At 40.3% G+C, this 14,164-nt stretch overlaps 1 protein-coding gene across 1 annotated transcript in view; it reads right to left on the bottom strand.

Moving 5' to 3' along the window:
- GPR137B (G protein-coupled receptor 137B) overlaps window positions 1-14,164 on the bottom strand; it is a 55,833-nt gene that overhangs the window by 2,553 nt on the left and 39,116 nt on the right. The window contains 1 exon segment of the mRNA XM_006075500.4: window positions 1,188-1,312. Coding sequence (XP_006075562.2) covers window positions 1,188-1,312 — 125 coding nt within the window.

The raw sequence follows: 14,164 nt of genomic DNA, 5'->3' as shown, positions 1-14,164 counted from the left end.
TTCACTCAGTTCAGTCAGTTCAGTCGCGTCCAACTCTTGGCGATTCACTACCAGTGTGTTTTGGACAAATAACTTCTGTGCCTCAATGTTAATATCTGTTAGGATGGGAGTAATATTAGGAACTAACTTGTTGGGCTTTTGTGAGTTAATACCTGTAAAACTTTTAGAACATACAGTATCTTAATATACAGTCACCACTCAATCATGCACTTTGAATTATTGGTGTTCCTATTACTATTTTCCTCTATATAATGGAAAGACTGGCAGGTGAGGGGTTAGGGCTGCTCCAGCAGATACAGGGGGACATAAATAGGGAGCTGGCACTGCAGGGGGGTGACTGGATAAGAGGACAGTTTTAGGGAAGAGAGTTAGGACACCTTTGACCTCAGGAAAAGAGTCCTGACCTCAGGACTTTGACACCTTCTAGTTCTCCCTTCCTTATCTGTTCTTTAGACCTTCTGACTGGATGGATGGCTTTACTCTCTCTTTTTCCCTATCACCATCTTTTCCTCTATCTGACCGGATGTTTCCACTCCCTGATCCACTGAGAGAGCAAGGTATTCTCCCAGCTTTTCCTGAATTCTCCTGTGCCTACAATAAGGGCTCCTTTCAGACTTATGAGGTTTTCTAAGGATTTTACTATTGGTAATAAAGAGCAGAAAACCAAGCATATCCTCTCTTTATCATTTTACCCGAGGAAGAAAAGAATTTACCTTAAAATGTTAATGGTAGGTCTTTAAATTCACAAAGGATTACATAAGACTGACTTTCACTGCAAAAAACCCCACTTGGCCTGAAGCTGTCCTCTCATAGGAACAGCGGAGTGGTTCTGGAAGGACCAGCAGAGAGAAGAGAGGAGCTTGGCAAGCATGAGGTCAGCGCTTTAGCCCCAGAGTGAAAGAGGGGACAGGAGCACTGGGCAGTGGAGTGTGGCTGAAACGTCCCTGGGTTGCCATGGTAAAGCGCATGGTCCCTGGAGGGAGGGTCTCGACTCTGGCTGCAATTAATCTCACTACTCAGGTGTTTCCCCCTCCTTTTTCTGTCTGCCTCACCACCCAGCTCCAGGGTTTTAAGTAGACATTCTGCGCCACCCTCCCCCCGCCCCCATTTAGTTTGAATCTATCTCATTGGCTCGGCCTTCAGCCCCCTAGCCATGCCCCTCTAACAGGAACTAGGTAGGGTCTTACCTTCCCTGAAGTCCCTGAGGGGCAATGTTCCAGGCAAGGTCATCATCACTGTCATATCTTCGAGGGTTGTCAAAGAAGTAAGATCTGGGACCGAATCCATGGCTGGGAACCATTCCAGGGTTTGTCTGGAGGGACAGTTTAATTGTTCAGTGTACTTTCAGTCACTGTGCCTCACACAGGCAAAGAAAAATAACATCCCTTTCTTGCAGGAGACTAAAGATGCTGTATTCAGCTGAGTGCAGGCACCTGTTCAGCTGGAGTGTTCATTTCAGTTGCTTTTATATTTAAGAGTATTAACTTTTTCTCTTATTAGTATGGACAAAATCTTGCCGAGTTCTGCTTGAAGCAGTTAATTTGTGTTGTGTTAAGTCACTCGGTCCTGTCTGAGTCTTTGTGACCCCATGGACTGTAGCCCACCAGGCTCCTCTGTCCATGGGATTTCCCAGGCAAGAATATTAGAGTGGGTTGCCATTTCCTTCTCTGTGGGATCTTCCCAACCCAGAACCAGGGTCAAACCTGGGTCTTCTGTATCACAGGCAGATTCTTTACAGCCTAAGCCACCAGGGAAACCCCACAGCAATGAATTATCACTATTTTAATCTCTCTCAGAAAAACCAGACAATACCCCAGTCAACCAAACTAGACAGTCCCAAATAAGATCTAAACCTGTATAATCATGTGGGCATTCACAGCAATGAATTAAAATAATGAAATGATGAAATTTTAAGAGTTTCTTAGCCAGTTTATACAATCTGCCTCTCCTGTTTCTGTCCCCAAGCTGAGTTTACCGTTTAAGAAAACCACAGTTACCCACAAGGCATTGCTTCTAGGACCCCGCACGGATACCCAAATCCAAGGATGCTCAGGTCCCTTATATAAAATGACATAGTACAGTCAGCCCTCAGTCTACGCGGGTTCCACATCTGTGGATTCAACCTGGCTTTTGTTTGGCATCTTTGTCCATATCACTAGTGGTCCATTTAAAAGTTAACCAAGAGAGTTTGAAAAAAGATTATTATAGGATGGGTATTTATATGTGAATTTCTGCTTTTCTAAGACTAATCTAGCCAAACATAGGAAGCAAAGCAGAACTTATACAAGGTGGAACACCTTCAACTTTACTATTTGTAGCAATTCAAGAATATCTATACATAGAATGGAACTGAACCCTTACTGCACACACACATACAAAAAGTAACTCAAAATGGATCAAAGACCCAAACATAGGAGTTAAAAACTATAAAACTCTAAGAAGAAAATATAGGGGCAAATCTTCATGACCTGCAAAGAATTTTTAGATATGTCACCAAAAACAAGCAACAAACCAAAAAACATAATCTGGATTTCATCAAAATTAAGTATTTTTGCTTCAAAAGATACCATCAAAAATGTGAAAAGACAGACACACAGAGAGAAAATAGTTGCAAAGCATGTCTCTTACAAGAGACTTGTATCTAAAATATACAAGAACTCTTACAACTCAATAGTAAAAAGTCAACTCAATGCAAGAAGCTCAAATCAGGTGCTCTGTGACAATCTAGAAGGGTGGGAGATGGGAGGGAGGTTCAAGAGAGAGGGAACATATGTATACCTATGGCTGATTCATGCTGATGAATAGTAGGAACCAACTCAATATTGTAAAGCAATTATCCTCCAATTGAAAAAAATGTTTAAGTGGGCAAAGGATCTGAATAGCCATTTTTCCAAGGAAGATATACAAATGGCCAAATAAATACATTTAAAAAATGCTTGACATCTGTAGTCATCAGTGAAATGCAAATTAAAAGCCAAAATGAGATATCTATCATGGTGTCCAGAATCAAAAAGCCAGATAACCAAGCACTGGGGAGGATGTGGAGGAAACTTCACTATTGGGAATAAAAACTCTCTGGCAGTTTGTCAAAAAAGTTTAACCTAGAATTGCCAAATGACCCAAGCGATTGTACTGCTAGATACATACTGCAGAGACAAAAAGACCTATGTTCAAACAGAAACTTGTAATGAACATAGCAGCATTATTCATAACAGTCTAGAGACGGAAACAACCCAAATGTCCATCAATGGATGGATAAACAAGATGTGGCATATCTACACAATGAAATACTGGCCATAAAAAGGAATGAGGTACTAATACATACTACAATGTGGATGAACCTTGAAAACATTCTGCCAAGTGGAAGAGCCAGTGACAAAAAGTGGCATACTATATGATCTCATTCTTATCAAAGTCCAGAATAGGGAAATCTGTAGACACAGAAAGTAGATCAGTAGTTGCTTGGGGACAGGGGTATGGGGCATGGTAGATAAAGGGTATGACATTTCTTTCTGAGGTGATAAAAAACGTTCTACGGTGGTGATAATTGCACATACCTGAATATATCAAAAACCATTTAATTACACACATGAAATGGGTAAACAGTTTGTTGTATGGAAACTATATCTCAATAAAGCTGTTTAAAATATGTGTGTATGTGTGCGTATACACACACACACACACATATAAAATGGAGATTCTCAAACTTTACAGTGCATTCAAATCACTTGGGGTGCTTATTAAATTATTTAAAATGTAGATTCCCAGAACCTACCCTGAGAGATTCTCAACTGAGTCCAGGACATGGCCTAAGCATCAATACTTAGACCCAGCAAGCACCCCTTGGGTTTCTGATGTAGATCCAAAGAGCCACACCTCTACTCTAGTACACTGTTACACTGGCTCCAGTGATGTCAAGTCTGCTGCTGAGTCGCGTCAGTCGTGTCCGACTCTGTGCGACCCCATAGACGGCAGCCCACCAGGCTCCCCCGTCCCTGGGATTCTCCAGGCAAGAACACTGGAGTGGGTTGCCATTTCCTTCTCCAATGCAGGAAAGTGAAAAGTGAAAGTGAAGTCGCTCAGTCGTGTCTGACTCTTAGTGACCCCATGGACTGTGGCCCACCAGGCTCCTCCATCCATGGGATTTTCCAGGCAAGAGTACTGGAGTGGGGTGCCATTGCCTTCTCCAGTGTCAAGTATAGAGGCTTGTTTATACCCACTGTGTTCTGGATACGAATGGTAGAGAACATTTTTTAAAAACACCCTACCTGCAGGATGTGCTCGTTTAAAAGTCAGTGAGTATTAATTAAGTTATAAGTTTCTCCCCAAAAGAATATCTGACGTTTTTTGTCAAATTACAGAAGTTACAGGTTGTTATTCAGTTGCTAAGTCATATCCAACTCTTTGTGACCCCATGGACTGCAGCACTCCAGGCTTCCCTGTCCTTCACTATCTCCTGGAGTTTGCTCAAACTCATGTCCATTGAGTGAGTGATGCCATCCAACCTCTTATCCTCTATCGCCTCCTTCTCCTCCTGCCCTCGATCTTTCCCAGCATCAGGGTCAAAATTACAGATAGTAATAGGACTATTACTGAGTCATTAGGAATTTAGTTTCTTCTCCAAACCTTATTATGCTGAGCAAAGCCACAGTGTAGGACAGAATTAAAATCATGGACCTGACTTCCATTTCAAGATGGTAGCATAGAAGGACGCGTGCTCATCTCCTCCTGCAGAAGCACCAAAATTGCAACTAGCTGTTGAAGAACCATCGATAGGAGGATGCCAGAATTCACCAATAAAGGATACCCCACGTCCAAAGACAACAAAGCCACAGCAAGATGGTAGGAAGGGTGCAATCACAATGCAATCAAATCCCATACCCTCCAGGTGGGTGACCCACAGACTGGAGAAGAATAATACCAAAGAAGTTCTCCCATTGTTGTGAAGATTCTAAACCCCACATCAGGCTTCCCAGCCTGGGGATCCGACATAGGGACTGGGAATCCCCAGGGAACCTGGCCTTGAGGGTCAGCAGGATTTGATTATAGGACTTACAGAGGACTGGGGAAAATAGACTCCAGTTTTGGAGGGCACAAACAAAACTGTGCATGCACCAAGACCCAGAGGAGAGGAGCAGTGACCCCACAGGAGACCAAACCAAAACTACCTGCTAGTATTAGACGGCCCCCTGTGAAGGCATGGGCCTGCAGGGGCATACCACAGGTTCGGGGGGCACCGGAAGGTCCCCCTTGGCATAAACCCTCTTGGAGTTTGCCATTAACCTTACCATAGAGCCCTTAGACCCCAGGGCTGGGTTACCTCAGTCCAAACAACTACCAGGGAGGGAGTGCAACCCCACCCATCATCAGACAATTGGATTAAAGCTTTACTGAGCAAGGCCCTGCCCACCAGAGCAAGACCTAGTTTTTCCCAGTTCCTCCCATCAAGAAGCTTACACAATCCTCTTAGCCTCATCCATCAGAGGGCACACAGAAGAAGCAAGAAGAAACACAGTCCCACAGCAGCTAAAACAAAAACCATAGTACAGAAAGTTAATCATGATGAAAAAGCAGAAAGTTATGTCCCAGATGAAAGGACAAGATAAAACCCCAGAAAAACAACTAAATAAAGTGGAGATAGGCAACCTTCCAGAAAAAAAAAAGAAATTCAGAATAATGATAGTGAAGATGATCCAGGATCTCTGGAAAAGAATAGAAGCAAAGATTGAGAAGATATAAGAAATGTTTACCTAAGACCTACAAGAACTAAAGAACTGACAAACAGAGATGAATAATACACTGCTGCTGCTGCTGCTGCTGCTAAGTCGCTTCAGTCGTGTCCGACTCTGTGTGACCCCATAGACGGCAGCCCACCAGGCTCCCTCGTCCCTGGGATTCTCCAGGCAAGAACACTAGAGTGGGTTGCCATTTCCTTCTCCAATGCATGAAAGTGAAAAGTGAAAGTGAAGTTGCTCAGTCATCTCCAACTCTTAGTGACCCCATGGACTGCAGCCTACCAGGCTCCTCTGTCCATGGGATTTTCCAAGCAAGAGTACTGGAATGAGGTGCCATTGCCTTCTCCGGAATAATACACTAGAAGGAATCAATAGCAGAATAATTGAGGCAGAAGAACCGATAAATGACCTGGAGGTCATTTATGGGTGTTTCCATCCATAATAGAAGGGTGGAAATCACTGCCACAGAACAGAATATAGAAAAAAGAATGAAAAGACAGTCTAAGAGACCTCTGGGACAACATTAAACACACCAACATTGACATTATAGGGGGTCCCAGAAGGAGAAGAGAGAGAGAAAGGACATGAGAAAATATTGGAAGAAATAATAGCTGAAAAATTCCTGAACACGGGAAAAGAAATAGTCAACCAAGTCCAGGAAGCACAGAGAGTCCCAGGCAGGATAAACCCAAGGAGGAACACACCAAGACACATAGTAATCAAAGTGACAAAAATTAAAGTCAGAGATAAAATATTAAAAGCAACAAGGGAAAAACAACATATAACATACAAGGGAACTCCCATCAGGCTATCAGCTGATTTCTCAACAGAAACTCTACAAGCCAGAAGGAAATGACATGACATATTTAAAGTGATGAAGGGGAAGAACCTACAACCAAGAATACTCTACCCAGCAAGACTCTCCTTCAGATTTGATGGAGAAATCAAAAGCTTTCCAGACAAGCAAAAGTTAAGAGAATTCAGCACCACCAAACCAGTTTTGCGACAAATGCTAAAGGAACTTCTCTAGGCGGGAAATACAAGAGAAGGAAAAGACCTACAGAAAATAAACCCAAAACAATTAAGAAAATGGTAACAGGATCATCAGATCAGATCAGATCAGTCGCTCAGTCCGACTCTTTGCGACCCCATGAATCACATAATTACCTTAAATATAAATGGATTAAACGCACCAACGAAAAGACATAGACTGGCTGGATGGATGAAAACGTGTGTATGTATGCACTTCCACTTACCACATCACTCTGCTTGATGCTCCCAAATTGTACATAATTATTTTACATTTTTACGTTAGTCATGTTCCCATTATGGCTTACAATTATAATTATCTTTTATTTTTTGTCTGGCTATTGATTGTGAAAACTGATAAACATCTTTTACTATTGTGATTATGTAACTATTACTTACTTAATACCATTGCATCATGATTGGTCAGCAGAAAAATAACAGAACTCTCTGTCACCAAAACTAGGATCTAACAGAAAAACCTATAATTACTTTTTAAAATCCAAATGCATATAAGAATTATCTTGAATGTTTTTGAAAAATACAAATGCTCAGTTATTGCTTTTTTTCTCCAGAGCTCCAGATATGTTTCTAATGAGCAGTCATGCTTAAAAACATCTGGACTACATGATGATCTTTTACTTTTATCTAGTTTGTTTCACTTTTTCTATTTCATATTCAGTGCTCCCATTTCATTTAGTTTATGTTCTCCAGTTTCTCCATCTCTTCTTTTTTTGATGTTCTTTCTCAAGCCTTTATCAGGTATAGTAGAAAAGCTTTTGTATACATAGATATAAATATGCATAATATATCTATTTTAGAAAACTTATGAATTTTTGCCTAACTAAAAAAATAATGACATTTCGATTCCACTTGTTGGACCTAGTATAAATAGAATGCTAGATTTCTAACTAAAAAATAGATAAGCAGCAAAGGTTTAATGTATAGCATAGGGAACTCTAGTCAATATCTTGTAATAATCTATGATGGAAAATAATTTCAAAAATAATACATGTGTACTTGTATAACCGCATCACCTTGCTGGGCACCTGAAACATTGTAAATCAACTATACTTCAATAAAATACATATATATTTTTTTTAAAAACCATGGATCTGGGAGCCAGGATGCCTCAGTTTGAATTGGAGCTCTGTCCCCTACCAGCCATGATTCTGAGCCTCAGTTTCCTCATCTCAAAATGAGTATAATATTCATCTACTTTACAGAGTTATTGTGAGAATTAAAGTATATTTAAAATGCTTAGAACAAGGCCTAGCACATATAAGTGCTATACAGTTGTTAGCTATTTTTACCAAATACTGTATGTAATAATGCTTTTAACCCTGGCAGTCTTGCCCAGGGGTATTTTATGAACACTGGTGCTTCACCAAGCCAAACCTGACACTCAGATTTACCTGCTAATGAGAATTACTTCATGACTACAATATAAAAAATAGGAAGGGCTTCTTATTTATGATTTTACATTGTTCATGCTGAATTCACTCTCTCAGGATGAATCAGGAGATAATGTCCTTTAGGGAGTAAAGAATCATTTTCACTCATTAACACACTACTGTAGATGAGCAGTTATCAGTGTGGCCCAATAACTGCTGGAGATTCCCAGGATGCTTTCAAGGATCAGCAAGGTCATACCTATTTGCATAATTATCATATAAAGAAGCTATTTACTTTTTCTATTGTGTTGACACTGGCACCAGTGATGCAAAAGCTGTAGTTAGCAAAACTGGGGCTGCCTGAGCACATTTCAAAGCAGTGACACCAACTGTACCAGCAGTTACTGTGCTCTTCACCACTACACAGTCACAGTTCAAAAAAGATTCACTTAACAAAGCAGGAAAAACTGACTACTGTAATTGTATTACAAGAAAAAGAACCTGTACAACTCCGAGTTATAGTTACTTTTTTCATGCAACATGACAGCTTTGTTAGGGGAAGCACTCTGATTGAAACCGCCCACCCTGGCCAGGCGCCATAGTAACCATTTGCATGAGTTGTTTTATGACAGGAGATCCTGATAAGGAATACGGAACTAATAAGCCACCACCAACCAGAAGAGTTCGGGAAAGGTCGAAAAGAGACACTGCGTGTCCGTCCACTTCCCAGAATCCCTCTCGCTAGCATCCATCTTGGCTGAGCGATGCATGCGCCACCAGAAAAGACTCTGAATTAGAATGATTGGTCAAAGACCACCCGGAAACTATCACCATAAAACCCGACATTGCAAGCCACGTGGCAGAGCAGTTCTCCTGGGTTCCCTTACCCTACTGCTCTCCACCCGGGTGCCCTTCCCGATAAAATCTCTTGCTTTGTCAGCACATGTGTCTCCTCAGACAATTCATTTCCGAGTGTTAGACAAGAGCCCAGTTTCGGGCCCTGGAAGGGGTCCTCCTTCCTGCAACAGCTTCATGACAACCATGGCTTTTCAGCTGTGGACATTTGGCAGACACTCTCTCAAAAATGAATGAACTGAGCTGTAAATCCAAGGAAAACATGTGACTATTTGTTTTCACTGATCAAATTTCACCCTTTAAGCAAACATGAAAGCTTTGGAAACCTTGTATTCTCCACCGTGAGGTTGACAGGTTCCCAATATTTGATTTTTTTCTGATGATCAGTGGTGAGATTAATGAATGAGATATTTTTCTTGTATTGTATAATGGAAATATAACTTTTCAAAGATATGCATAACTCAATAAACCAAAATTTTCCAAATGACCAATACATGACATGACAAAACCATGCATGGATATAAAGATCCATTCAAAGTGCAAGTAGATGGGGAGGAGAGAAGATGGCAGAGGAATAGGACAGGGAGAGCACTTTCTCCCTGACAAATCCATTGAAAGATCATTTGAACGCTGAGCAAATATCAAAGTGCAAGGTAAACCAACAGATGTTAACATAGAAAACAGCATGAAAAGTTCACTGATACATTTAGATTCCAAATTGCAGCTAAGAAATCTTAAGAAATCATATCTCATTGAGTTTGGATGTATATTAAAAAATACATTTATATTAAAATGTGAGGCTTGATTTTCTTCATGTACTTCAAAACAACATATCACAACAGAAGCAGATAGGAGAATGTAGCTGTCTTCCATTAAGCCAGACATTAAAAAGTCACAAAATTTAAACAATGAAGAACTAAAGAACCTCTTGATGAAAGTGAAAGAAGAGAGTGAAAAAGTTGGCTTAAGCTCAACATTCAGAAAACTAAGATCATGGCATCCGGTCCCATCACTTCATGGCAAATAGATAGGGAAACAGTAGAAACAGTGGCTGACTTTATTTTGGGGGGCTCCAAAATCACTGTAGATGGTGACTGTAACCATGAAATTGAAAGGTGCTTACTCCTTGGAAGGAAAGTTATGACCAACCTAGACAGCATATTAAAAAGCAGAGACATTACTTTGCTAACAAAGGTCTGTCTAGTCAAGGCTGTGGTTTTTCCAGTATGGATGTGAGAGTTGGACTATAAAGAAAGCTGAGCACCGAAGAATTGATACTTGAACTGTGTTGTTGGAGAAGACTCTTGAGAGTCCCTTGGACTGCAAGGAGATCCAACCAGTCCATCCTAAAGGAGATCAGTCCTGAGTGTTCATTGGAAGGACTGATGTTGAAGCTGAAACTCCAATACTTTGGCCACCTGATGCAAAGAGCTGACTCATTTGAAAAGACCCTGATGCTGGGAAAGATTGAGGGCAGGAGGAGAAGGGGACGACAGAGGATGAAATGGTTGGATGGCATCACTGACTCAATGGACATGAGTTTGAGTAAACTCTGGGAGTTGGTGATGGACAGGGAGGCCTGGCGTGCTGTGGTCCATGGGGTCACAGAGTCAGACACAACTGAGCAACTGAACTGAACCCTTCTCACTAATTTGTTTTGGAGAATATAGTTCTTTTTCATAAAAAAAATTATGGTAACACATTATGGGTTTATTTATAATTAATTAAGAAATATTTTTTAAAATTACACATATACATACCTCCAAACTAGCTTGTTGGTGTGCTCAATAACTTATCAATGTAACCCCAAATAGCCAAAGCAATCTTGAACAAAAAGAACAAAGCTGGAGTAGGCATCATGCCCCCTGATTTCAAACTATTTTACAAAGCTATAGTAATCAAAACAGTATGGTATTGGCATAGAAGCAGACACATAGATCAACAGAACAGTATAGAGAGCCCAGAAAGAAACCTATGAATATATGGTCAACTAAGTTATCACAAAGCAGTCAAGAACACGCACGAAGGAAAGGACAGCCTCTTCAATGAATAGTGCTGGGAAAACTGGACTATAATCTTACATCATACTCAAAAATTAACTCCAAATGGATGGAAGACTTGCAGGTAAGCCCTGAAGCCATAAAACTAGAAAAAAGGATTGGCAGTAAGTTCCTTGATATTCATCTTGATGATGATTTGGGGGTCTAACTCCAAAAGCAAAGGAAACAAAATAAAAAATAAACAAGTGGGACTACATCAAACTAAACAGGTTCTGCACAGCAAAGGAAAACCATCAACAAAATGAAAAGGCAACCTACCAAATGGGAGAAAATATCTGCAAGTCCTAGACAAGATAAGGAGTTGATATACAAAATATGTAAAGAACTCATACAACTCAATAGCAAAAACAAATGGAACCACTGCACACCTGTCAGAATAGCTACTATCAAAAAGAAAAGTGTTAGCGAGGATGCAGAGAAAAGGGAATCATTGTGTGTTGTTGGTGAGAATATAAATTAAGGCAGTCACTATAGAGGTTCCTCAAAAAATTAAAAACAGAACTACCACATAAACCAGCAGTTCCTCTTTTGCATACTTATCTGAAGAAAATGAAAATATTAATTCAAAAGGATATACACATCCCCATGTTCACTGAAGCATTATTTACAATAGTCAAGATATGGAGACAATCCAAATGTCCACTGATGCATGAATGGATAAAGAAAATGATACCCGCACACACAAACTATTCAGTCATAAAAAGAATGAAACCTCCTGATAAACCACAATGGGAAAGAATATGACAAAGAATACATATATGGATAACTGAGTCACTTTGCTGTACAGCAGAAATTAATACAACATTGTAAATCAACTATACTACAATACTTTTTTTTAAAAGAATGAAATCTCGCTATTTGCAAAAATATGGTTGAACCTTGAGAGCACTATGTTGAGTGAAATAAGTCAACTAGAAAAAGGTAAAAAGAGATAAATAGCGTATCATCTCACTTATATAGGGAATCTAAAAACAAACAAACACCAAGCTCACAGATATAGAGAACAGATTGGTGGCTGCCTGAGATAGGAAGGAGGTGGGTGAAATGGGTGAAAGGGGTCAAAAGATACAGTCCAGGTTCGACGCACGATACTGGATGCTTGGGGCTGGTGCACTGGGACGACCCAGAGGGATGGAATGGGGAGGGAGGAGGGAGGAGGGTTCAGGATGGGGAACACATGTATACCTGTGGTGGATTCATTTTGATATTTGGCAAAACTAATACAGTTATGTAAAGTTTAAAAATAAAATAAAATTAAAAAAAAAAAAAAGATACAAACCTCCAGTTATAAAAATGAATGAGTCATGAGGATTCACATACAGCATGGTGACTATAGTTAATACTGTACTGCATATTTGAAAGTAGCTGAAAGAGTAGCTCTTCGAAGTTCCTATCACACAAAAATTTTGTAGACTATGTGTGCTGACACATTAGTTGGACCTATTGTGGTGATCATCTTGTGAGATATAGAAATACCAAATCATTACAAATACCTAAAACTAATTTATATCAATTATATCTCAATAAACAAATAACAACTAATAATGTATCAGTGTAAAGTATCCTGAGGCCAAAAAGTTTGGGAACCACTGCTCTAGATAATACCGTAAACAGTAGATATATTCAAACACAAGAGCCAAGTAACTCCATATACACAGAGGGTGTGTTAAGGCTGCATGTTTCCCTGGATAATGCGACCTGAGAGCACAGATGAACTATCCATTTTATTCTGTCTTTATTTAACTCATTATTCACCAGGGAGTTTTGTAGAAACTAATGCCTGTGGCTGGTGACTTTTATTTTGGCCAGCCAAAAATTAATTCTGCTATTTCACTAGCACTTTGTGGGTTGTTATATTCAGCAATTACACCTGTCACACCTGTAAAGTCTCCTCCAGCACCGTGAGCTTCATTTTCTCTTTCCTTATCAGAACCAATCACTTAGGCTTTCTGTCTTCTTTTGGGCTAATATTCACAATGTCTGAATCAGAACTGTATTTTGCAGAACTATCATCTTTTGAGACACTAGTATATAGGTCACTCAGATAATCAGAGAAAGGATCTGCATAAAATTCACCAAAAAATCATTCAAAATTTCGAGATGCATCATTTTGAAAATTTTACAGTAATAAATTTGCATTTATAATATACATAAAGTGAAGTTGCTCAGTCATGTCCGACTCTTTGCACCCCCATGGACTGCAGCCTACCAGGCTCTGAGGAACCTCTCAGTCCATGGAATTTTCCAGGCAAGAGTACTGGAGTGGGTTGCCATTTCCTTCTCTGGGGGATCTTCCCAACCCAGGGATCGAACCTGGGTCTCCGGCACTGCAGGCAGACACTTTACCGTCTGAGCCACCAGGGAAGCCTTATAATATACACAGGGTTGGAACAAAAATCTAATGAAGCAAAACATGAATGATAATGACAATCATAAGCTATAGAAGGAACCCTTGATTAATTTTAAGCTCTAACAATTTGGCACAGTGATGTCAACTGTATCACTCTCTAAAAACATGTTGTCTCTGGTCAATAATGTTTGGGTAACAAAAGACATATTAATGCATCTCTGGTCAATAATTTGTTAATAAAATAGTACTGTGAATGACAGTCTTTCACTCCTTAGGACCCAGATGTCCAGTCTCTCCTTCAGACTGCCTTGGGTTTTGGGAGTATAGCTAAGCCTCTGACATACTACGAAGTGGTAAGAAGGCTGTGGAAAGCCAAGGAAAAGCATAGAGAGCAGAGGGATTTTTGTTAAGAGGCTCCTCCCAGAAAACTTCAACTTCTTCAGAAAAGGAAGAAAAATAAGGCACTGGACTCTAGCCTAGAGTCCACTGCCCACTCTCCACATGTTTCTCTGCTACCAATGCGGAAGAATTGGAGTCTGACTTTATAGAAGCCTCCAGGTGTTTCCAATGCCAGGAATAGTCAGTGGGGGCATCGAATTGCTGTTCTGAAGCTAAAAATGGCAAAAGGAGAGGAAACTGACCCTCAGATCTGGAAAATGGTGCCCACTGCCACTCTATCTTCAGGGGCTTATGGGTCAGGCTGCAGTTCTCCACCAACCACCCGCTTCCAGTCTTACTTTTATT

Source organism: Bubalus bubalis, chromosome 4 (genome assembly GCF_019923935.1).
Source record: "Bubalus bubalis isolate 160015118507 breed Murrah chromosome 4, NDDB_SH_1, whole genome shotgun sequence".
NCBI lineage: Eukaryota > Metazoa > Chordata > Mammalia > Artiodactyla > Bovidae > Bubalus > Bubalus bubalis.
Note: the sequence above shows the minus strand (reverse complement) of the source record. Positions and strands in the feature narration are given on the sequence as shown.